General features: G+C 47.9%; 1 protein-coding gene across 2 annotated transcripts; it reads left to right on the top strand.

Annotated features, from left to right (window-relative positions):
- The first annotated feature begins 95 nt into the window (after positions 1 to 95).
- On the top strand, positions 96 to 21,854 carry ZNF219 (zinc finger protein 219). 2 transcript variants are annotated; one of them, XM_083472288.1, is made up of 5 exons: positions 96 to 1,401; positions 11,136 to 11,244; positions 12,713 to 14,108; positions 17,976 to 18,095; positions 19,665 to 21,854. In XM_083472288.1, the coding sequence occupies exons 2-5, from the start codon at positions 11,239 to 11,241 to the stop codon at positions 20,486 to 20,488; spliced, it is 2,346 nt and encodes a 781-aa protein (XP_083328414.1). In that variant the 5' UTR covers positions 96 to 1,401; positions 11,136 to 11,238; the 3' UTR covers positions 20,489 to 21,854. The 2 variants fall into 2 exon arrangements, with proteins under 2 accessions (XP_083328414.1, XP_083328413.1); XM_083472287.1 differs by lacking the exon at positions 96 to 1,401 and adding an exon at positions 1,437 to 2,018.
- The last annotated feature ends 2,863 nt before the right edge of the window (positions 21,855 to 24,717 follow it).

Genomic DNA, 24,717 nt, shown 5'->3' with positions numbered 1-24,717 from the left:
TATCTCTAGGCCGATTTCACTTGCCCTTGAGGGGCTTAATATTGGTTCAATATCTTACTCCCACTATTCTCTATTTTTTCCTTGATTTGGAGGAGGTTATTCCGGAGAAAAGGCTTTCTTCAACCAACTCCTTTAAAAGCAATGACTACTTGCTTAAGGTTGCAGATATACGCATGCGGGCATATAGCTCACTGAGGAAGGAAGGTTAGCTGGTTTGTGTATTTACACCAGTGTGTGCTTAGTGAGGTCCTTCATTCATCCCCATGCTCCCTCCCCACAAGGGTCATTTTCACCATACTGCCATTTACCCTTTAGCCTGCCCTAGCTGGAGCCTCCCCCCACCCATACCCTGATAAGGGGAGGGAAACAATGCCAGGCTGAAACAGCCCCCTCCCCCAACTGCTTTCCTGTCCTTATAAGTATTTGGCTTGTGTGCTCCTGTTCCCACTCTCTCTGAGGCCTACACAGGAGGTGGATAAAAACCTGACCTGTAGTTGCTAGGCAACCAGAATGTTCCTGTTCCTACCCGCTTTCCCTGAACTGACCTGAGTGGCTAAACAGTGAGAGGCCCATCTAGCAGGCCTCATGCCTGAGACCAATATTCCAGGCGTGCCTATCTGCAAACGCAGCCTGACAGAGCCCGGCTCTTCCTCTCCTTGTCGGTGCCCATAGACCTTGCTTTTCCCTCTATGGTTTGGTGGTGGAGAGAGGCTAGCATTTTGCCCTTCCCTGTCTCTTGGCATCACCACAATCCAACAAAGCAGGCGATGCCACTGGGCACATGCCCTCGCCACAAAATGGTTCACAGTGCCAGGATCTCAACTCTTAACAGCTAGCTGTAAATCCGTAAAAGCTTTTAATCTAGACAGTACCCTCCTCTGCCATGGCACTGCTGTATAGATAGGGACAGGCTCTGCCAAGCTGGCCATGCCAACCCAGCATCCCCTTTCTATCATGGCATCACAGAACAAAGCTAGGCTGTGTCTAGCTAGTGCCAGGCCTGTGTGCTACTCCCCACCCACCCCTGCCAATGACACTCCATCAACCAAAAAGAGCAGACTGCGTCAGGCTTCCCGCCCACCCACCAGTGTACAGCAGAGCAGACAATACTTGTCTGTGCCAAGATGGTGCCCTGCTCTCCCCCCTCCCTGGCTCAGCAGAGCAGCATCCTGCCACCACAACACAGTGGCTCTTAATCTACTTCCATTATGGCCCCTGTGTGCTTGGCTCTACCACAGGCAGCAAATTCTTGACTATCACTGACCGGCCCCCCACCCCCAAACATCGCCCACAGAGCAGGCTGTGTCCCTCCGCAGGCCACTAGGATGCACAGGCAACTTGGGTTGTGCCAGGGCAGTGCCACCCATCCTCGTGGCGCAATCTTCCTAGGGGCTTAATGGGGTAGGTTTAATCCCACACTGTTCCCTTCCCGCTGCCCCCCCCCCGCGTTGAGACAGTGCCCCTTCTTCCTACTTATTCCCTGCCACCATGGCAAGGAAGATCCAGATTGCCCTTCGCCGTGCCGGGGCAGCGCTTGCTTCCACTCCCGTGGCGATTTTCGTTCCGTTTTGCAATCCACGGCCTAGCAGAGCGCAGAGAGGCAGCAGTGGCAACTCTAGCCGCAGCGTGCCTCTTTCCCCATATTCCTCTCACTCTCTCTCCCCATAGAGTGCCCCCCTCCCTCGGGGAAGGGCTGCCCCCTCCGCGCCCGGCCGAGCGAGAGCGCACAATGGAGCCGGGCAATCCCTCGCCGCGCAAGGCTCAGAAATGCAAATCGCCGCCGCTGCCTGCGGCTCCGTACAATGGAAGGGAGGGAGGAAGGGAGCGAGAGAGAGGGAGGGAGGAAGGAAGGGAGAGAGAGTGAGAGAGTGAGAGAGAGAGGGAAGGCGAAGAGGAGAGAAGAGGAGAGGGGGGAGCCCCACTGGCGGGGAGGCTGCTCGCCCCGGCCCAGCCCCGACGACGCGGCGGGTCCCCGGAGCGCCCCCCTCCTCCTCCGCGCCGCCTCGCCGTGCGCCTTGGTGAGTAGCTGCGCTGCGCCGCGCCGTCCGCCCGCCCACCGTGCGCCCCCCTCCCCAGAAAACCCGCCCGACCACTCGGCTCTCCTCTCTCTCCCCCACCCCCGGGGCTCCCAGAGCAGGTGCATGGCAGCAGGGGAAGCGAGGCCCGGGCTCCGATCTTCGTCGCGGGGTGGGGTGGGGGGCAAGTCACCCGGCCGCGGGGCTGCAACCGGGCCAAGCTGTGGGGTTGCGCACCGCCTGGGCGGCGCACGGAAACCGCCCGGCCTCGGCCTCAGGCTTCGTTATCCCCGAATGACCCGGTCGATTTCCTCCATGTCTTTCTCTAATAGATCCTTCTCTCCCCACCCCCAGCCCCACTATTCCTCGTCGTCTCTCTCTCTCCCCCCCCCCCCGCAACTCCCCAGCCACGTGACTGTGATTGCAACTTAGAAGGGGGGGGGCTCTGCTTCAGAAATCGGAGTAGGGGGAAATGTGGCGCGGGGGGTGGGCCCGTTGGGGCCATTTGGGGTGAAGTCGCTTCTGCGGGAGGAAAGGAGGGGGGTTCCTATAGCAGGTGGCTCGGAGCCATGAGGGGTGGCGGGGTGGGGTGCGGTGGGGCGGGAGTGTGTCGCGGCTGGTGCTGCAGCGAGGAGGGCCAGAGGGCCATGCTCTCACTCCATCTCTAGGGCATCCCCCTCTCCCTCAACCCCCCTCCCCGCCCCACATACTTTGTAAGGGTTGTTCCGAGCTGTCCCACAATCCCACATTTCTGTACCCTTTCAGTGGCACTAAATGGAATGCGCACGCGGGGGGGGGGGGCTGTCCTCCGATGTAATGACCCAAGATTATTAAGTTATGACTCTCAGAAGCTTGAAACTTAAGTGGGGAGAGGGGTGTCTAAAGGGTGATGACTCGGTAGCCCTTAATCACTGGAACAGCCCCCTTTACTCATCCTAACCCCCACCCCCCCACTGGAATGTGCACTGGAGCATTTGCTAGGCAGCTGCTCCCTTTGTTCAGGGTGTGTGGGGCGGGAAGGGGGGGCAGCTCTGTGTCTTGCTGGGACAGTCACTCTCTTGTCTCTTCTCACACGCCAAAGCGGGGCTGTGGTGTGAGTGAGGGGACTGGCCTGCTCCCATGGATATATTTCCCCCTCTCCTCCCCCCATACTCCATCGTGGCCTCAAAGTTGGCGGGAGTTGGCTTGAGGCCTGGCAGCCGCCATCCCTATTCCTGGGACCCAGGGGAACCTTGAAAAGCTGCCCCGTTTTTCCTTAGGGTGCCTTCCCCTAAGAAGCAGCCATCTTGTTTGTTTCTGAATAAGACTAAATGGGCACCCAACACACACACACACCACCCGTTAGGTACAGTTGCACTCTATTATCATGTACCTCTCCCTCCCCATAGTATGCACAAACAAGCAAGACAGGACTGTCTGCCTCCCTAATACTGAGTAGGCCCAAAAGACTTCATGGTGTGTGTGTGTGTGTGTGTGTGTTTAAAAAAAAGATTAGTCATTTGGGTACTGCTATAGGCCCAGCATGGCAAGGTGCCAAAATGAATCAGCTATCTTTTATGCAGGCTTATGAATACCACCAGCCTTGCATTGCTGCAAGAGAACAAGGCCTCCTGCTTGATTTTGGCAATACCTAGGGGAAGAACAGGCCCGTAATTCTCTGCAAACTAGACCCACCATTATAAGCAACAGAATGTTCTATAATAAAGGTGTCAGGATAGTACCTGGTGTGCTGTTCCAAAATCACGGCTTAGTGTTAGAACCTGTTTTTATATGCCTCCGGGCACAATCATGTGTAAGAGACACTCTGCACATCGTTCAAGGCACTCTGTTATTAGTTCTTAATAACAAAGAAAAGAGTGCCTCAGAGGATGTGCAGAGTGTCTCTTACACTAGCCACAGCAAGCTACCCTCAGCTCTCCCTCCCTGCCACCACATGAGAATACAGGGCAGACCTGCCTTATCAGAGGCTGACTTACAAACAAGATTAAGGCCTGCCCATTGGGCAAGTGTCCCCTCTTTTGAAGAGCGTTTGCAAGGAAATAATTAGTCAGTATGGTAAACTGTAAGACTTTCTAGATGGCAAGCTTTCAGGTTGCACAGAACACTTGCAGACAATAATAAAAAGTTGGGCAAGGCAGAGTCTTTTTTTCCATCTGAGAAATGTTTCTATGCTTCTCATATGATTGCTGCCTTACTCAGCCTATATGAACCATTTTAGGGCTTGTTCATACAAAGTTATGTTATCCCGAGTTTGTTACTCTGAAATAATATTCTTCGTCTACACAAGCAAAGAATTCCAGGGAGTCTCTGCTCACTCTTGCTTCATTCAAAGATTGCTAAATTTGCTCTGAGGCACACTGAATTCCACCTAGCAGCTATCACAACCCTATCTTAGTTTACATGACCTGTTAGCCCAGGATGACATGGGAGTCAAAGAGTCTCTGATTTTGTCACAGGTTGTCAAATCTCATTTCAATTCCTTCAACCCCTGATTCACCCCTTGAACCCGTAACAGGCCAGTGTTTATGGAGAGTTGAAGGGTTGCTGTCCTTGAGTAATGAGGACATTTCTCCAGCACAGCCTTAAACTGTTAAAAATAGTCATGCTATTCCCCACCTGTCCCAGAAACCCTGGGAACTGTAGTTCTGTTAGGAATGCTAGGGCTCTCTAACAGAAGTTTGTATTCTTGTTAGACTGCAATTCCCATGATTCCTGGAGTTCGAGAGCTTTGACAGCTAAACTGGTATAAAACAAATAGGAATTTGCAGTAGAGTAGAGGTCCCCTAAGAAGCTTTAAGGATACCATGGTTCCTTTGGGATAAGAATTGCCATCTGTGTTACAGAGAGTGTAAAAACTGTGAAAGATACATACATACACAGTTGCCATCAGAAGTGAAGTGCATTCCCAGAGAAGTCTTAACTAAACCTGAGGATAGAGCCTATGGCTTATTTCTATGTAAAATGTGTAGCTTTTAAAGGGATTCTAGAAATATTACTACGGTTATTAGTACTACAGTGGTGCCCCGCAAGACAAATGCCTTGCAAGATGAAAAACTCGCTAGATGAAAGGGTTTTGCGTTTTTTGAGCTGCTTCGCAAGACGAATTTCCCTATGGGCTTGCTTCGCAAGAAGAAAACGTCTTGCAAGTTTGTTTCCTTTTTCTTAACACCGTTAATACAGTTGCGACTTGACTTTGAGGAGCAACTCATAGAATGTGGTGTGGTAGCCTTTTTTTGAGGTTTTTGAAGACTTTGGTGATTTTTGAAGCTTTTCCAAAACTTTCCCGACACCGTGCTTCGCAAGACGAAAAATTCGCTAGACGAAAAAACTCGCGGAACGAATTAATTTCGTCTTGCGAGGCACCACTGTACCTCTGCTACTAATGATGGTGATGGTTGCAGGATTAAGGAAGAAGTGCTGTTCACATCATAATCTTATGATGCTGCATGAATGCTGTGGTTAAATTTTATTTGTTAAAGGTTATAATCTCCTTTTTTTCTACCAGGTGCTATGGCACATGTCTTTAGCTGTGAATTATTTCTATAAACAGCAGGTGTGTTGACAAAACTGCTCCTGGGCTCCATCACTCCAGATTGTAGGTGGCAAGACTGAATGTCCATCCATAGGAAAAGATTTCTTTCAGCAAGGGAACTAGATATGAAGAGCTCAAGCCGAACCTCCCTGATCTGCTGGCTTTTGTAGGTGCAGGAAGCATTCAACCACGTGCACAGGAAGCCAGTTCTGTGAAAAGTATTGCCTTTCCAGTGTGACTATCAACTCCAGACAGACGATTCTCATAGTTGCTCTCTTTTCTTCTGTGAGGTCTGTTGCCCTTCCGGAGGGGAGGGGGGTGTCACATGATAACTATGAATTCACAGCTCTGATTCACACATGCCAAACCTACAGCGAATGTCATCTAAGGTTTCTACCCCCCCCCTCCCCTTCACCAAAGCCGACTGTTTTGAATCTGCAGGCCTTGGACCACCTTGCTTCTTGTTATAGTCCTTTTTTTTGCTGGCTTCTGCACAAATCAAAGCTGCTTCCTTTTCTAAGAAGGTGCTTGCAAGCTGTAAAATTGCATTTGGACATTTTCCTTAGAGTGCGGGGGTTTTAAGGCACACACACTTAAAGTGATGTACTTGGGACTTGCTACCTCTTTACACGATTTAACCAACCTATTGTTTCTGTAAATCAGTGTGATTAACGGGCTGGTTTTTCATTTTTATGGTTGAAGTGAAGATTCCAGTTCCTGCTTGTAATTGTGAGTACAGAACCAAGAGGTGGTTGTTCATTTCAGATTAATTAATGCAGGATCCTATCTTACGATTCTGCCGGTGTTTTGTTACCTAGATCTGGGAGGCTTAAGAGCCAGCTGGGATGCATCAATTGTGCTTAGTTCATCAGAGATCCTTGCAGCCTTGAGTGTTTGTACAGTGTTCTAGTAGTGATGTAACCTAAAGCAGAGGTGAGGAACCCCTTTTTAAGAGTGTGGGTCACAATATCAGTTTGGTGGGCCTGACCAGAGAACACAACACAAAGGCACTTTGGTTCACAGGCAAAGGATTGTTATTTATTATGCACAGAAAATGGGCCTCTTCAAACACCCCCCCCCAATCAAATGAGGGGAAGAGCAAGAGAGTGCTGCACCTTTTGTTGTGTCACCATGCCTACAGCCCTTCAGGTGTTGGGAGCTGAACCCTGCAATGGGGGGAGCCTGTTGAACATGTGAAGGCTCCCTTGTGTGATTGGGAGTCCTTGGAAGATCAGAAATCTGAATTCTGTGGGGAACCAACACAAATAGAACAGGCTCCCTGCGGCGGAAGTTCAGCCCCTCAACGTGGAGGGCGGCAAGAGCAATGACATCATGGAGGGGGTTTGGCAAGGGAGCACCCTCTTTGTCCCATCCCTGCTATTCTAAGGACAGTGGAGTCTGGTGAGCTCCTAACCCAATTTGCGCAGGGATTGTTTCACCACACCAGTCCTGCATCCCATTGAAGGCTACTGCTTTGGGGAAAGAGAAAGGTCATATCCCAAGCCAATCACTGTAATGAAGATCCCAGATCAAACCTACTATCAGCTCCAACCCCTTTATAATCAAATTAGCCCTAAGCCCAGCTCTAATTCCAAATCAGACTGGATGGGTCAGATCCTGAAGACACTGTAGGATTTATGTCACTATAATAGTTAGGACTGCTCCTAAAAAATCTGGGAGTTGCGAGTTGGGTGAGGGTGCAAAAGATGCTTTTTGTTTTCTTTTTAAAGAGATCCCTCACAAAACTACAGGCTTTGGGGAGGAGGGAATGGGATAATTGCTGTGGTGTAGTGTTTAAAGAGTTAGGCTTGTGGAGACCTGGGTTCAGATCTTCATTCAGTTGTGAAACTTACTGCTTGGCTCTGGGCTATGTACCATTTCTCAGCCAATAGGACTTGTGTTCATAAAAAGGCAGGAAGAAATCCAGGTACTCTCTGCCTGCGAGCTTCTTTGAAGTTGAGGAGGAGGGCAACAAAAGTGCAATAAAAATAAAATAAAATGACTTGTTAATCCAACTGTTGCATAAATGCACTTGTAAGTCTCTCTCTCTCTCTCTTGGCTCCTCCTGAATTAGGGTTGTGGGATTTGTAGGAGCAGGGCATGTCTGAAAACTGTGTAGAGGGCCCATTGCAGAGCAAGGGAATAAGTAGTAGGAAGAGCCAGCCGCTCATCCTGTTTCCTGGATTCCTAACATGATATTTACAGTCATCACGTATTTGACTTGGCTCCCTGAATGCATCCATACATACTGAGCTTGGTAAAATATTTTAAATAGCTGGGCTCTGGCAGAGCCAATTTTTCAAGGATTTTGTCAGTCTTCTCTTTCCTTTTCCAGGGAGGAAACTATTGCAGGGAATGAGAGGAGAACACCCGCAAACACAACCTCCCTCACCAGCTAGCCTTACCCCACTGCCACCACTTGCTGCAATCTACAGGCAGGGGTGGGGAGCCGTAGGCCTCAGGGCCAAATGTGGCCCTCCAAGTGTCAGCCTGGCCCTTTGGGACTCTTCCCCCTGAACCACATCCCCTCCCCTCAGGCCACACCTGGCACCAGCTCTGCTTCACACCCTCCTTGAGTGGCTTTGTGTGACTGGAATGTGTCCTTGAACTCTGAGGTTGCAAAGAGGAGAATGTGAGCCTGAGGAAGGTCCCTACTCCTGAGACGAGGCCACATCCAGACCTGACACATAGGCATTGCTGGGCACTCACAAAGCCCGCACCCCAGCAGGGAGCCCACTGCCAGCCCCTAGAGCCCCCTGGTTTAGCACTGATGCTCCTCCTAACCATGGCTGCCTGTTCAGCTTTTCGGCTGCTGTGTGGATTGAAGGAAGAAGGCAAGCGAAGGGGAGGTGAACCCACACAGGAAACCGGCCCAGTAAGGACACCTTGCCCAGTGACCATTCAAAGCCTGATGTAGGCCAGAGTACTTTTGGGAGGCAACCCTCTGAAAGTAACCGTATTTTCTCTCCCCTTTTCTCCAGTTATTGTCTTCTGGTGGGGAGAGAAAGAGAGAAATAGGATAGGAGGGCTGTGCTTGTTTGCATCTGCTTCAGGAGAAAGGAGGTTCCAAAGAATCCATATTTTGTGGGGTGTTTTTTTTGCCATAAATTATAGCTTGAGTTCCACATGCATAGAATTGTAGAAGATGACAGCCTTGCCTCAGGCAGAGTGGGAGCGAGGTTTGGGTAAACATGTTGATCAGACCACACCTGCTTATGGTATTGGGGCATATCACATGTCTGTATCTTGGTGTGCAGTTAGTTCCCTGGCATTTGTCTTCTGCATCATCAGGATTTTAGACTTGAGGGAAAATAAAGCTATGGAACTTCTTGTCATTAAAAAAAAGGTGGCAACCAGCACTGTGTCAGTTCCTCTATCCCCACCCAGTTTTGCTTGATCTTTCTCCTCTACTTCTGGCATTGTCTTCTCACATCTCTGTCTCTTCTCCTCTCTCCCTTAGAGCTGTGTTTCCTAGCCCCCCGTTTCCTTTCCTTTAGCCACTCTGTCTTGTATTCCCCCACCCTGCAAGAGCTTTTCGCCCCTACTGTCCTTTGCTCTGTGCAAAATGTTCCTCACAGCCAAAGTTTAATTGCTCTCACAGAAGCAGACACCCCTGGACACTTGAATGTTTGTGAACATTCCCTGACATCACAGTAGGTCAACTAATGGTTGTCGGGAAAGGAGTAGGGTATAGAGCACTGCTGTTTTGTTTTTTCCCTGTCTCTTACATGCATGATCCCAATTTATTACTTTTGAGCTGGAATATCTTGAAATGGTGCTCGCAGAAGCCCGAAGAACACCCTATAGAGTTATGCATTTCAATTTCATGAACTGCAGAGCCAAGTGTTTCTGTTTTTATTAGCTTCTGTGGAAGCGTAGGTTTTCTGTTATTCAGAGCCGTGGGTGCATGTTCTGCTGAACTCTGCAAAAACAATGGGATGTTTTACGTGCAAGCACTTGTACCGTGAAGCATTGAGAGACATTTCATGGTATGGGAGTTGTTAACACACACTTTGCCTGTTTGTATCCCACTCCTTCCTCCAATGAGCTCTCCACAGTCAGCATAGAAGTTGAGGGTGTGGGGCCCAGAAGGAGAGGCTGCATGGGAGGTCTCAAAGGGATGCACCCAGCCTGTGAGCTAGAGACTCCACTGAGGTCATCCATTGAGCCAAACCAAGCGCCCCTACCTTTACCCCACAAATTTTCCTTTGGATGATTCATTGGGGTAAGATTTGATGGATTCGACAGGCAGTCAGATCAGGAAATAAATTTCCCCCAGGGATGTTTTGCCCTTCCCTGCATTCTTGTCAGACTTTGTACAAACTCTGCAGTGAAAGAAGATGCAGTTGAGGCTTTTCCCACACTTCTCCTGCCACTCACTCTCTCTTTTGGCTTGCAGGGTGGTGAAATAATTTCCTGCTGCAGAAGGTGGGAAAAGAGAGGTTGGGCAGGGCCAAAGGAGGGGCAGCAGTGAAGAGAAGCCATGGCTTACGCCCTGTTTTTTACTTCAGAGGCACTAAGCTGCGTGACAGACAAAAATCTCCATTGCAACCTGGCAGTGTATTATCTTGCTTGGCTTCCTTCATCTTACTGCTGGACCAGTCCTGCTTTAGCATCCCCAGGAATGTTGGTCTGAGACACAACATGGGCAAAATACTTGCAAGGTTCCAAAGGCTCTGTCCCATAGAGATAGAATAAGGACCACTGTGCTGTCAGTTCAAGGTTTACAACTTTCTCACCTCACTCTCTGGATCCTAAAACAGGTTAAATCCAACTTAAATCATGCACATTGCATGTGGAAATTAGGGTGGGTAGTGTTCTCAAAGCTACCAGCATGAGTTTGACTAAACTGCGGGAGGCAGTGAAAGACAGAAGTGCCTGGCGTGCTCTGGTCCATGGGGTCACGAAGAGCTGGACACAACTAAACGACTAAACAACAACAACATAATACTCAAACTCATGTCAACAAATCTCTCTGCACTTGAACCCCTTCCCCTGATGTTTGGGGTCTCTTATGTCAGGATTGGAGAGCATGATGGTGGTCTTGCCAACGCTGTGGGCTAAAACTCCCAACTGCCCATTGGTCATGCTGTCTGCGGTCAATGGGAGTTGGGAGTCCCAACTTGCAGAGTTCCCTTCCCTGCTCTTACGTATTCAGTGGTGAGCAAAATGCACCCTGGGCAAATCCAGGGGTACTTGAGTCCTACACTGTATAAGTTCCAGGGTTAAGCCTCGGCAGCAGAAATGTGCCAAGATAGCTCTCTGGATGTGGCACAGATTAAGTCCTTGTGAATGAAGAATTAATGGTATTCGTCAAATAGTGAGCACTGCAAAATGGCAACTGTGCGCAGAAGGCCTGAGCTTTTCTTGTTGAAATTCTTTTTTTAGTAGAAGCATGAAAAGCTGCCTGATATACCAAGTCCTATCTAGCTCAGAATTGGCTGGCAGCTGCTTTCCATGGTTTCAGACAAGGGAGTGTTTCCTCTCCCTATCTGGATATGTTGAGGATTAAACCTGAGACCTCCTGTATGCAAATCAGATGTTTGACCTCTGAGCTAAAGCCCTTCCGTTTCTCCCCTTTCCTGCAGCTCATGCTCCCGCCTACCTGCCTATCAGGTGTGAGATGTCAGGTCACATCCTACGTGCTGCCCTTTCACCAATCAACGACTGAAGCATGTGATCAGGAGCATCATGGAGGTAAGCCAGAAGACCAGAGTTAGGTGTGGCTGCCTAGGAGAGAGACTTAAATGCCCTTGCATGTCAGCCACAGTCTCAGCTAGAGATGGGTAAGCTCTCCCAGGCTTATCATGAATTAGTTTGGAAAGTAGGATCTTCTTTCTCCAATCTCTCCCCCACCCCTTCAAATGGGAAGATCTTGTATAATTTTTTCCAAGCTGAAAGTCAAAGCCTAGAAAAATTACTTCCATTCGCCCTCTAATGGATGTAATGGTATGACGTGACTTAATTACTTTTAATAGGGGAGGCCACACACACACACACACACACACACACACACACACACACACACTGTTGCATTGTTGCCTTTGATACAAATCCTTCCCAGGCAGGCTACATTCAAATCAAAATATAGCAATGAAATTATAGCCAAATAGTATCCTAGCATAGCAGTTCATCAGGATCCTTCCCACAGGGCAGCTGGTGTCATTTGGTATGATTTTTTTTTGTTTGGGGTGAGGAAGGATGGTCCATCTGGGACAGGAGAAGCCTCCAATGCCTTTTTCATCTGCATTCTTACGGGCTTCCCATGGGCAACTATGAGAGGAGGTTCTTACACCTGCCTCGTAAGCTCTTGTTCCTTCCCACAGGGCAGTTGGTGTCAATTGGCATGGGGGTGGGATGCATTCCAGTTGGGGCAGGAACAGGAGAATGGGCAAAAACTGAAAGGAGGAGGAAGCTCATTTCCTGTCAAAGAGTCTTTTGGAATGTAATGAAGCACCATTTCCCCATCACATTCAAGAGGGAAAAACTGTTCCCTGCTGGGGCAGAGGAAGCCAGCAATTGGGGTAAACTCCAGAGAAAGATTCTGGGGTTGTAAATGTCATTTCTCCTTTGGTGCCTATGGGCCATTCAAGGTTCTTTTACTAGCCTAGCTCTGGAGAATGTTTCCTTTATCTCTAGTCTCAGCAATGGGTCTTCCTGCTCTTCCCCTTGTTGGGTTCCCAGCGAAGCTCCCTCAGCATGACGTCCCTTTGCAGCAAACCTATAGACTGATTGGCTTTCAGTTTTGCAACCTCCACTGTGGCAAAGGATTAGGTTTGGGCACCTAATCCCTGCTGGAAGAGACACTTGAGTCACCCCTTGCCCGTACAAGCGGAGCTTGGCCTTCATATGAGGGAATACCACGTGGCTGTGCTATCAGCTGCTAGTTTGCAAGCTGCTTTCGTAGCAACATAGATGGCCTTGTCTGCTTCCCCTAGGAGCTTGCATGGAGAAGCAGTAGCAGGGAAGGGTGTCTGCAGGCTGCCTGCCTGGCCAGCGCTGCTCTGCATAAAGATTTAGCTTCATTCGCTCCTTTCTCCAGCAGTGAGCTGTTTAGTTACACTGGAACAGCAGTGGTGTGAAAGAGGATTTTTTTTTGGCAGTGTGTGTGTGTCATTCCATGCTGAGGCTTCCACTGCCTTTCCGCTCCTTCTCGTTCCTGCAGGGTGCAGATTACCAGTTGCCTTCTGCCCACTCAGCCAGTGTGGCCCTCTCTTCCCCATCCTCCTCCCCCTCTTCCTGTGATGGAGCGGACACCCTGGCTTTCAACGGGGAGCTGGATCTGCAACGCTACTCCAACGGGCCGGGGGGACCTGGGGGTGAGGCCCGCCCTTACCCGTGCCCCATCTGCGGCAAGCGGTTCCGCTTCAACAGCATCCTGGCCCTGCACACGCGCATCCACACCAGCTCCTCCCCTCTCACCTGCCCCTACTGCGGCCACCGGGCAGGGCAGCGTGCCAGCCTGCGCCTCCACTTGCGCTCCCACTGCCCCGAGGCCCGCGCCCGCCTCAGCCACCAGAGCCGCCTGCTGCTTGAGCTGGAGGAGCGGGCGCTTTTGCGGGGGCAAGAGGAGGAGGAGGAGAAGGAGGAAGAGGAAGAGGAGGAGGAGGAAGAGGAAGAGGAAGAAGAACAAGCTGCCCCTGCTCCACCTCCACCCCTGCCCACCTTCCGCTGCCCTTTCTGCAAGGGCAAGTTCCGAACCGCCGGCGAGCGGGACCGCCACCTCCGCATCCTCCACCAGCCCTACAAGTGTGGACAGTGCTCCTTTGCCGCCGCCCAGGAGGTGGAACTCCAGTGGCACAACCAGCAAGCCCATGGGCTCCCGGCCGCCCGGCTGCCCACCCCTCCTGCCCCTGTCCCCGCCGCAGCTGCCCCGCCTGCCCCTCCGGCCTCTGCCCCTGCCGCTCCCTCAGCCGCTGCACCCACTGAGTTCCGCTGCCAGGTTTGCGGCCAGGCCTTCACCCAGTCCTGGTTCCTCAAGGGTCACATGCGGAAGCACAAAGACTCCTTTGACCACAAGTGCCAGGTGTGTGGGCGTGGCTTCAAGGAGCCGTGGTTCCTCAAGAACCACATGAAGGTTCATCTCAGCAAGCTAGGCCTCCAGAGTGAACAACGAGGGCCCGGCCCAGGCCGGTCCGCCCAAAGCTTACTCGTCGGCTGCGAGGCCCTCTACCCTTCCCTCCTCTCCCCTCGGCCCACGGATAAGGCCAGCACGGGCAATTTCTTGGGCTATGGCGACGCCAGCTGCGCCGAGCGGCTGCAGGCCACGGCTCGGGCGGTGGAGAGTGGCCAGCAGTGGAGGGAGCGCTCTTACGCAGGAGGTTCCAAGCTGGTGAGAGAGGACCCAGGAGGGAGCCACCGCTGCCCAGATTGCTCCCGGACCTTCGGCACATTCCAACAGATGGCCTTGCACCGACAGAGCCACCTGTCCCGAGAGAGGGAGTGGAGCAAGGGGCAGTCGCTGGGCTCTCACCTTCTCGCAGGACACTGGCTCCCCACAAATGTCAGAGCCTCCACAGCAGCCAACACCAGTCCGTCTCTGCTGACCCAGGAGGAAAAGGGCAAGTATGGACAAGCAGAGCATAGCTGCTTTGGGATTTGGGGGTGGTTGTTTTTTTGTGGGGGCTACCAAAGTGGGTCTCACATATCACAAAGCAACCTTAGATTCTAGACCAACCCGTGCTTTTGAGCTGCTTCCTCTAGCAAAATAAAAAATGAGGATGTGGGTGGGTTACATTCCATAGCTAGGCTGCTTTTAGCTGAAAACTGCATTTCCCCCTTTGTTTTATAAAAGGATATGTGTGAGGGGTGGAGGAAGAGATTAAGGGATATGTCCAGTTGATGGATATGAATAAAGGTCAGGAATAAACTGATAGAATTGTATCGGTAGGCCAAACCCAGCAAAGGAAGCAACATACTGGATGGAAAATGCTTAACAAAACCATATGTTTAAAATAATGATGTTTAGCAGCGGCCTGTGTGGTGGGACATGGTTGCCACTATTGGGTAGCATCCAAGGCAGAAGCAGGGCAAGACCCATGTACTTACTGATGTCCACCTTTCCTCCAGCCCTCTAACAGAACTGCACAGGAGGCTGATGATGCCATTGGATATCAGAGCGCATCCCACCAAATAGGATACTACTAAATTCTTTAAAACATTTAAGTAACTAGCCTAAAGGGATAGCCAACATGGAGTTGACCAGTTGCTTTTGGACACCAGTTCCCATCAGCCCCATCCAGCTTGGCCCAGTGGTCAGGGGTGATGGGAACTGTAGTCCTTAAATATCTACAGGACACCACTTTGGTCTAAACAACGGAGTGCATATAATATAAAATACAAAATAAACCAACTAACAGAAACTTTGTAAAGCTACCATGCGTGGAATTCTGGGAAGGGCAACAAGCCTGGCATGCAGTTATCTACAAATTTTACCTCAGAAAGAGCAAGAGTTCTGTGATACCCAAACAATAGCTCTCAGTATTCAAAATATTAGTTGGTGTAACTGAAACATTTCCCCACTGCTCTGCACAATTTTGCATGATTGTACGGTGTCTCGCCTCTGCCTCCCAGTTAAAACAAGTTTGGGCAAGGGGATGTTGGTGTCATGAGACCTTGTAGCTTTCTGCATAAGCACCCACATGCACCCACACCCAGATTCTGCATGAGGAAAATTCAAACTCTGTGTCTTGAAGGAAAGAAACTGCATTGATGCAAATAAATACTTCCCCAAGTGGTTTTACAACATTCCTTCAAAGCACATATCCGCACAACAAATGCATATCTGTTTCACTGTTCTAGAAGCCATACTGTTTTGCTGTTCCCCCAGTAAACCTGGGGAACTGTGATAATTGTTCTGAGAACTTTTCGGGAACCTGTAACTCCTCCCTCCACAGAACAGCAGTTCCTACCAATTCCTGATTAGAGAAAAGGGCTATTAAGCCATTTTAAGCCTATGATGTAGAAATGTCCTAATTCTCAAGTCTGCCACATTGTTTAGCTCTTTAAAAAAAATGTAAGGCATGAATCACATGCTGTGTCACCGCCATGAGGTGATTTTTACCATGTCATTTTTGTATGGTGGATGTGTTGCTTAAATATGCCCTCGGGTGGCGAAAGCTGGGATTTACCACACTGCTTAGAATAATTGGAAACTAGGCTTTGAGGTTATTATGTTTAGTGTAGTAAATTCCATCTCTTTCCACCTGAGGGTGCATTAAAACATGTTCACCATTCCAAAAATATCATGGCCTCATTTTGTGCTTTCTATGCATTTGTGTGTGCATTTCTTCTTCCCCACAAGACCAGCATGAACCAACAGTCAGGCAGCTAACTTGGGCCTCAGTACTGACAAGTACCCAATACTTCCATCATTCTCACTTTCAGCTACCCACAAATATTACTTCTTCTGTCCTTTGGCAGAACCTTTTACAGGAAAGAGAAGGGAAGGAAGCATGGCGAGGTTGCCTAGCAACTTGGAATGGAATAACTAGCAGTTGTGCTTTCCACCCCTCGCTTCTTCATGCAAAAGTTTGAGCTAAACCATAGTTTGGAGTGATGTGAATGAGCTGAAGTGAGCCTCAGGGTCTTGTGGCCGTGCTCTCCCTCTTCTGCTCTTCCATTAGGATGAGTTTGAAAGCTTTTGCCTAACCACAGCTTGTCATCTAAACTGGCAAGTTGTGGTTAATGTTAATTATGGTTTGTTTGAAGCAAGCCAATGTGAAACCATGTTGCTGACTTGGTGTATGAGGGTCCAGTATCAATTTTTCCAGTCAATTTATATATATATATATATATATATATATATGCAGGTTTTGGTGTCTTCGGGTGTCTTCCCGTGTAAGAGTTGGGGTGTCTAGGCGACGTTTCGACGAGGTCTCACTCGTCATCTTCAGGCTGGTGCTTTCGGCTTCTTGTTACTGGAACAGAGCAGGATCTCAGTGTTTGAGTTCCTATAAATACTGTTGAGGGGGTGTGGTGTATAGCCTCCAACGTTCTGGGCAGAGAGGAAGTTCCCAGGTTAGTGTGCCTTTTCTTCTTTTGTTCCTTAATTACTTGAGGGATATCTTGAGTGATTTCTGGAGTGATATTCTGAGTACCACTTAGGTGGGTCATTAAGTGTGGATTAGTTGCTAAAGCTTTCGTGTCTTGACCTCTTGAGCTTGTGAAGAGTTTTTCTGAGAAGATGGCTGTACTGCACTTAGTTGTGCTCTGGCTTGGCTTCGTGTATAGGGGCGAGCTGTGGTTTTGTGCCTCGCCCCTATACACGAAGCCAAGCCAGAGCACAACTAAGTGCAGTACAGCCATCTTCTCAGAAAAACTCTTCACAAGCTCAAGAGGTCAAGACACGAAAGCTTTAGCAACTAATCCACACTTAATGACCCACCTAAGTGGTACTCAGAATATCACTCCAGAAATCACTCAAGATATCCCTCAAGTAATTAAGGAACAAAAGAAGAAAAGGCACACTAACCTGGGAACTTCCTCTCTGCCCAGAACGTTGGAGGCTATACACCACACCCCCTCAACAGTATTTATAGGAACTCAAACACTGAGATCCTGCTCTGTTCCAGTAACAAGAAGCCGAAAGCACCAACCTGAAGATGACGAGTGAGACCTCGTCGAAACGTCGCCTAGACACCCCAACTCTTACACGGGAAGACACCCGAAGACACCAAAACCTGCATTCCTGTACCCGTGAAAATCTACGAAAGCAAATATATATATATATATATATATATATATATATATATATATATATACACGCGCCATATGACTAAGAAAAAATAAGTGGAAAAGATGACAACACGGTCAGATGTTAATATAACAAACAAAATATCTCTTTTTTAAAAATCAAACCAACCTATCAAAGTCAACTTCTGTTGTCACAAATGATTATTTTTCTATTTCCATCTCTAAAAACATAAAAAAACATAAAAAAACGCCACCATTTTTTTGACACATCACTGCATGGTGTGTGTGATGTTTGTGAACAGTTGCAATGGTTTTTTTTATTATTATTATTCTAAAGCATTCCGTGTAATCTTTACCCAAGGCAGCCAATCTTCTGTCATTGGTGTTTATTTTCAATTCACAACCCACCCACCCCTGTTTAGAGCAGTCATCATTTTTTGCAGATACTATGTTGGGCTACATTTTGAAACAAAGGTGACAAATTAGGTACAGATCCAGACCTTGCAATGTAGCTGTCATGGTTGTCTTCGAAGGCATGGTCTGTGTTGGGGTGAAAAAGTGAGACACCTGTGGCACTTATGGATGTGTGTGTGGGGGTTAAAACTATGTTTCTGTAGCTCTAAAGAAGAGCAAAGGGGGCAGAGAATCCATATGTAAAGCATATAGAGAAAGGTCAAGAAACCCTGCAGTCCCCTCATACTAAAAATCTTCCCTCCTTGCTGTGTTTTCCCCAGACATGCAAGGGCAGTCGCGCCTGGACGGCTCCCGGCGGGGCACTGGGAAAGACTGTCCCTTCTGTGGGAAGTCCTTCAGATCCTCCCACCATCTAAAGGTGCACCTCCGTGTCCACACAGGTAAGATCAAGATGCGGCAACAGTGGGGTAGGGTTTGCCTAAACCGGTGGAAATGTGCAATAAGGCTGGTACTTGCTAGGTCCCCCCCCCCCCCCAGTTCTGTATCTTGCAGAGGCATTGCACACCACACGGGTGGAACCTGATACCATCAGAGGCAGCTCAGACCTCTGTACAGTTGTACCTTGGTTGACGAACGCCTTGCGAGTCAAACCTTTTGACTCCCGAACGCCGCAAACCTGGAAGTGGGTGTTCCGGTTTGTGAATGTTCTTTGGAACCTGAACGGCTGACAGGGCTTCTGCAGCTTCCCATTGGCTGCAGGAGCTTCCTGCAGCCAATTGGAAGCCGTGCCTTGACTTCTGAACGTTTTGGAAGTCAAATGGACTTCCTGAACGGATTCCGTTCGACTTCCAAGGTGCAACTGTACTGCCTGTTCCTTTGCTTTCACCAGACATGCAAAGCAGTGGCACAAGTGGAGACATGGAGCAGCATTCTCTGCTGATCTCAGTTTAGGCTGCCTATCCTCAAAACTGGTTACAAAAAGCCAGCACAAACAAATATATATTATGTATAAAACTACCAATTAAAATGGTAAACTAGATTAGTAGGCTGATAAAATGTTTTTTTGAGCTAACAACTTTGGGGGGCATTTATTTATTTATTATTCCACTTTATATCCCACCTTTCCTTCAAGGAGCTCAAGGTAACTCACATACGTAGTTGTCGTCTCCATTTTATTCTCCCAACAACCTTGCAGGGTAGGTTAGGCTAAGAGACAGTGGCTGGTCTGGTGAGAGCTTCCTTGCAGGGGACTGAAAACATTCACCACACCAGACCGACTTATTTGCAAGGATGTTTCATATTTTGTCTGTTCATTCCTTGTGAGGCTCTTTGGAGTTGCATATTTGTAGCACTAACTTTTCTTTTTAAATGGATTTTGGAGGGGAAACTAATGACCTAGAAAAACCAAATCCCAGTTTGGTAGCCAAAACGTTAATGTCTTGGTTCCTTTCTGTTTTTGTTTTCGAGACTCCCTTATGTACAACGATGCATCAAGGCTCCTCACAGACACTTTGACCTGCTCTGATTATGGTTCTTCTTTATAGAACTGAGCTGTCAAGATCCCTTCAAGTCAATACCAATGGCCTTAATTGGCAGTAGACTGTGCAGTGACACCTTGTGAGGCTCTCCACCTTAGAGAGGAAATGCAAAGTTGTGGTGCCACAACCCAAAGGCCCTGCTCTGCCTATTCATTGATTTAACCTCCTCAACAGGTAGAACTTGAAGTGGGGCCTTTCCCATGTGTCTTAAACACTGGGTGAATAGTAAGATTCTGAACTGAAGATCACACAGTAGATGGTTGATGCTTTTCGCACAACTCTGCAAGGTTGCCTTTATTCCTGTTTTATAGTTTGGAGAAACGGAGAGAGAATGATTCACGTAAAGTCCCTCGGTTAGTTTGCCTCAGAGGTGGAGCTTGAACCAAGGGCTGCCAGGTCCAAAGTCAACTGTCTAGGAAACTGCATTTGTTCGCTGCCTTCCCAACTTGCCTCTACCATTTCTCCTTGCAGGCGAGCGCCCGTACAAATGCCCTCACTGTGACTATGCTGGCACACAGTCTGGCTCTCTCAAGTACCACTTGCAGCGCCATCATCGGGAGCAGAAGAGTGCTGCGGCTGCAGCAGCTGCTGCGGCAGGAACGCTGGAACGGTGCCACATCCCCCTCGCTCCCACCGCAGTCCCTGCCTTTCCCACCACGCAGCTCGCCAAGAGCCACGGGCCCTTCCTGTCTCTCGGGAGCTTGGGTGCAGCTCGGTCCCGCCCATCCCGCCGCAAGCCGCTGCTCAACGGGAAGACCGACTTCCAGCCCCTGGACCTGTCGCTGCGCCCGGCTTTGGCGGGAGGAGCCCTCCACCGCTGCCAGTTCTGCCCCTTCGCCACCTCGGCTCCGGAGCTCATGGAGTTACATCTCCAAGTCCACCACAGCCGGAAAGCCCGAACCCGCCGCTGCTCTCACACTGCCCCTAAACCCCGGGGGGTGGCGGAGGAGGAGCTGCCTGAACCCCAGAGCCCCCAGCTGAAAGCACCCGAGTCTCTAAGTCCAAAAGGGGAGATGACCAAACCTCAGAACCTCTGGCATTCGGAAGACCAGGGAGAGCTTCCCCGGCCTGAGTTGCCCCGTGGGAAGAGGACGCCCGATCGAGCAATAGTTGCCAGCCTCTCTCCTGGAGCCGCACCAGCTAACCAAGATTGGGAGAACCTGTCGCAAGACTCTGAAGAGCCAAGAGCAGAGGATGAATTGCCTGCCCCCAAGGTCCAAAAGGGCCCACACCAGGAGACATCTAAGACAGGCCAAGGCCTCATGGAATTGCAGCTGGAGCCAGTGCAGGCCTGAGTACGTCTACTCTGCATATATAAACCAGTTTCGAGCCTGTTTAACTGTCATGGCGGCTCTCAAGCAAGGGGCTCTGGGAACTGTAGCTCCTTTCTATGAAGCAGCAATCTCTAATAAAGAATTCTCAAGCACCCTACGAATCTACGCTTCCCAGAGTTCACGGGGAGGGTCTTGGATAGCCCCTAGCTTAGTGGTAGAGCCCATGCTTTGCATGCATTAAGGTCCCAGGTTCAGTCCCTCGTATCTCTAGCCAAAAGAGGCAAGGCTTGGAAAGGCCGCTGCCAGAGACCTTGAATGGACACAGCCAATTAAAGCAGAAAACATGGGGCTTGATGGATCAATAAATAGTCCTGCGCAATAAAAGGCAGCTTCACAAGACAGTTGAACCAATTTCAGACCTGTTTACATTTGTAGTATAGACGTGCAGAGACCAGAAGAGGCAGCTAGTAAGATGCCACTCCACAAATGACAGGGTCATGCACCCATCTGTTGAGAGGCGTCAGAATAGAAGGTAGTAGGGTTGTCTTTTTGGAAACAGGTTTCTGTGTCTTTAACAGCAGCGAGGCAGGCGGAAATTCAAGAGGTGCAGATCTTCTCTGTCATGGAACTGTTAACGGTACAGAAGACCTGTCAGGAAAAGTGCCAACCTTGGGATGTAGAAGGGAGAAGCTGTGATAACGGCTGGGGTGTGGAATTGGTTAAGGGGCAGCGATGCTGTTAAAAGTCTTTTTTAGTCAAACAGGGTTTTGGGGTGAGGTGGCTGGAGTCCATTGGATTCCAATGCCTTGTTCTCGCCTCAGTTCTGGGCTTGATGCTGCTTCCTATCAGTGCCACTGTCTGAGAAATTGGGCCCTTTCAGGACCTCATTGTTGGCACAAACATAGGGTTGATAGGCCCCGTAGGGAACAAGACACCTGTGGTGTATACCGTTTTTGTAAAAAGGGGAGCATTTCTGCGGGCACAGCTTTCCCTCTCCGTGGTGCTGCTGCTATGGCGGGAGAAGCTGGCCCTTTCAAAATCCCCCCTTTAATAACACAGGAGCCCTGTCTCCATTAGCCTGTTTACCCTGTCGAGTGCCACAGAGGCAGGGCAGGCCGCACCAGCCACTCTTGGCCTAAGGGGACTTCAAGCACCTGTGTTGGGGCCTGGTCTCCATAGCAACCAGGTGCTACAGTCTCTTGTGTGCGTAGCAAGCAAGCAAACCCAGTGCCAGTATGTTATCTCCGTAGTGACCCAGGAACAGAGCCCTGTTTCTGTAGTGAACTGGCATGTCAGGGAGCTTGACAACTTCTAGAGTTTTCTATTTTTTTATTGTTTTTCTTGTAGAAAATTTGAAACTGGAAATAAAAATTAAAATGAGGAACAACTAACGCTTCATTCAGTGCTTGTGTGAGTTGTGATCAGTGTTCTCAATGCAATCCTTGTCAACAATTTTAAAAGCTGCTGCTTCACATACCTTTAAAAAAAAACAGGAAAAAACCCTAGAACAACTGTAGTACTGCCGTAAGCTGACTGTCCTTTAAATGGTGCAAAAATAAGTTTTACCAGATTTTCTGTTTCTGAACATCTGAGAACTGGAAACTAATTCCTAAAATTGTCTGTTCCTGGGTTTGAGCTCAACTAAATCATATTAAAGAATCTCATGGTGCCTTGAAGACTTAACATTATTTTACTATAGCATAAACTTTCTTGGGTGGCTTGATGCCTCTAAGTTTAGAGGAGGAACAGAGCCACCAAATAATACGGTAGTAGTTTCTACATCTTCAATATATTTCCAAGGTATGCAGAAGTATATTTGTATGCATTTTTTTAAAAAAATAGCCTGACAAAAGATCTGTGGTCAGTGATTTCCAGGACCTACAGAATGAAGGTGTCAGCTTAAAAACAACAACCACCAAATGCTGGAGGTGTCAGGATTATTTTATATAAAAAAAGAAAGAAGGTGGGAAGAGAATCTGCTTGAATAAATAAAAATGTACAGTATTCTGGAGCAAGGGATGAGGGTGGGGGATGCATGCAATGATTTTTTTAAAAAAAGAAACTACACTGGGCTCCTTACGACCTGTTTATTGAGCATTAATTTGCTTGAACAAAGCATATGAGGAGGTTATGGCGATGTCCGATCTTTATTTATTGAGCATCTGTTCTGATTTGTTTGCAGGGAAGTGCAAGAATAAGCATCCTCGTTTGTGCTCATTTACATGCCTTCCTGTCAGTCATTTGTCCCCATACTCACACTTTTTAGTGCACGTCACTGACAGTCTCCTAACCACATTTTGTGCCTCTCTCTCATGCATTATTATTATTATTATTATTGCATCAGAGCTACAGAGCACTGTAATCCATTGTAACTGAAAACCTAAATTTCTAGTGTGCAATTGAATCCCTTCTGCGAAAATACAATCTGGAAGTGACTGATGGCAAAGTTTTTCCTTCCCACCCTCTCCCAATATGTTCCTTCTCTCCTAGCTAAATAGCACAATTTGGAAAGGTTGAAAAACTCCTCCTAAACCTCCCTTCTATATAGGCTGGAGCTCTATATAGTAAGAGTCATTTTAGGAGTTCTACTCAAACCTTTTCTACGGCATTATATCTTGTATCTATCACAAAAACTTCTCTATGATAATTTTGTCATTTTTTTTATTCATCTTGGTCAGTTTATTTGGTGTTAAATACCACCTGTACATCATTATAAGAGTTTTCTCTTAATGTATAACAAGCAGTAAATTCCATATGCTTTTTCCATAACTTCTCCCAAGAAGCCATTATCAATATTATGACCTAAATCTTTACCCCACTGTATCATTCTTGCCTTAGCTAATTAATCTTTAGTATCCCATTCTGATAGCATTTTATAACCTCATTTTGAAATAAGATTTTTGTCATATAAAATCATATAACGGTGATACTGAAACCAACCTGATACCAGGTCTTTCCTGAATTTCTTTTTCTTCAAAAATAAAATAAAAAATAAAGTTTATACCCATTTTCAGTATAACTTAATATATCTCTATAAGTCCACAATTCACCTTCATAATTATTACATTTTTAGCACAAGTGTCTATGGGGGAGGGAATCAATTTGTCCAAAGATTTTATATCCTTATTCCTTTTCTGTTGAATTCCATTGGCACAGCAAATGGAGGCCACAAGTGGATCTATGAACTTGCCTTTAAGATCTTGCCCTCCATGACTGCAGTGAGCAACTGTTCTGGCTTGTCCTCCAAAGCACATGAAAATGGTCAGCGGCCTTTCCTCCCCTTGAGGCCTGCTAACTATGATGAAGTGTGAGAGAATATTCCTTTGAGATTTATGGAGTAAATGCCTCATAAAATAGATTATTTAAGCAGCATATAAAGCAAACAAAGCATTAAGCACCCATAAAAGCCAAATACAAAACTTCCTCAAATGGCCAATGGCGATACAAGATACACAGTATGGGATTGTTGTTGTTTTTTTGTTTTTGTTTTAGAATAATGGTGTGTCAGTATTATTTACAGCCTTGAGTAATTCAGAGGACCATGGGGATTTTCTTGGAATAATAATTGAAAGGTGTGCTCCAAAGTCCTAATAGCTTAGCCTTGACCATACACATGCCTACCTCAAATCAGCTATGTGGGCCTGACTGAACAAGAAAAATAGAGGACACGAAACCAAACCTTTTACTGTATTGGGAATAACATGTTCAAAATGCAGAAAGTGACTGTGGACTCCATGTTTTGAGAAAAAGGAAAAGGCCATTTCCAAGACTCTCTCCAATAATTTTTATTGGTTTTTACAAAACAAATCACACATTTATCACATTTAAATTTTAAAATCAATCAAGATTCTTCCGAATCTTAGGACTTCCCTCCTCCCCTCTGTGGGTCCTTTATATATCTAAAAAACTGCATATTCTAGTTCATCTGCACTATAGTCCTCCAAAATAACCAGTCTTTGTAATATTGCAGAAGTTATTGAAAGCCTGCCAAAGAGCTCAAGTGATTACAGTACACTGTTCTTTTAAATACAGTCTGGGCAGGGACTAAGAGATGGGAGTTCTCAGTTCAAAATACCGACTCAGCCTTGGACTCACTCAGTAATCTTAGGAAAGTCATCATAATCCCTCTGTGCCTTAACTTCTCACGTGCAAGTGGGGATAATAATGTTTGCCCACCTTACAGGGTTGCTGTAAGGAGCAGTGAAACGGCGAGTGCAAAGTACATCCTTCCCTTAAAAGTGCAACGGAAA

Source organism: Podarcis liolepis (genome assembly GCF_965112155.1).
Source record: "Podarcis liolepis genome assembly, chromosome: 13".
In the NCBI taxonomy this organism is placed as follows: domain Eukaryota; kingdom Metazoa; phylum Chordata; class Lepidosauria; order Squamata; family Lacertidae; genus Podarcis; species Podarcis liolepis.
The sequence above is the reverse complement of the archived record's forward strand: the minus strand, read 5'-3'. Positions and strand labels throughout refer to the sequence as shown.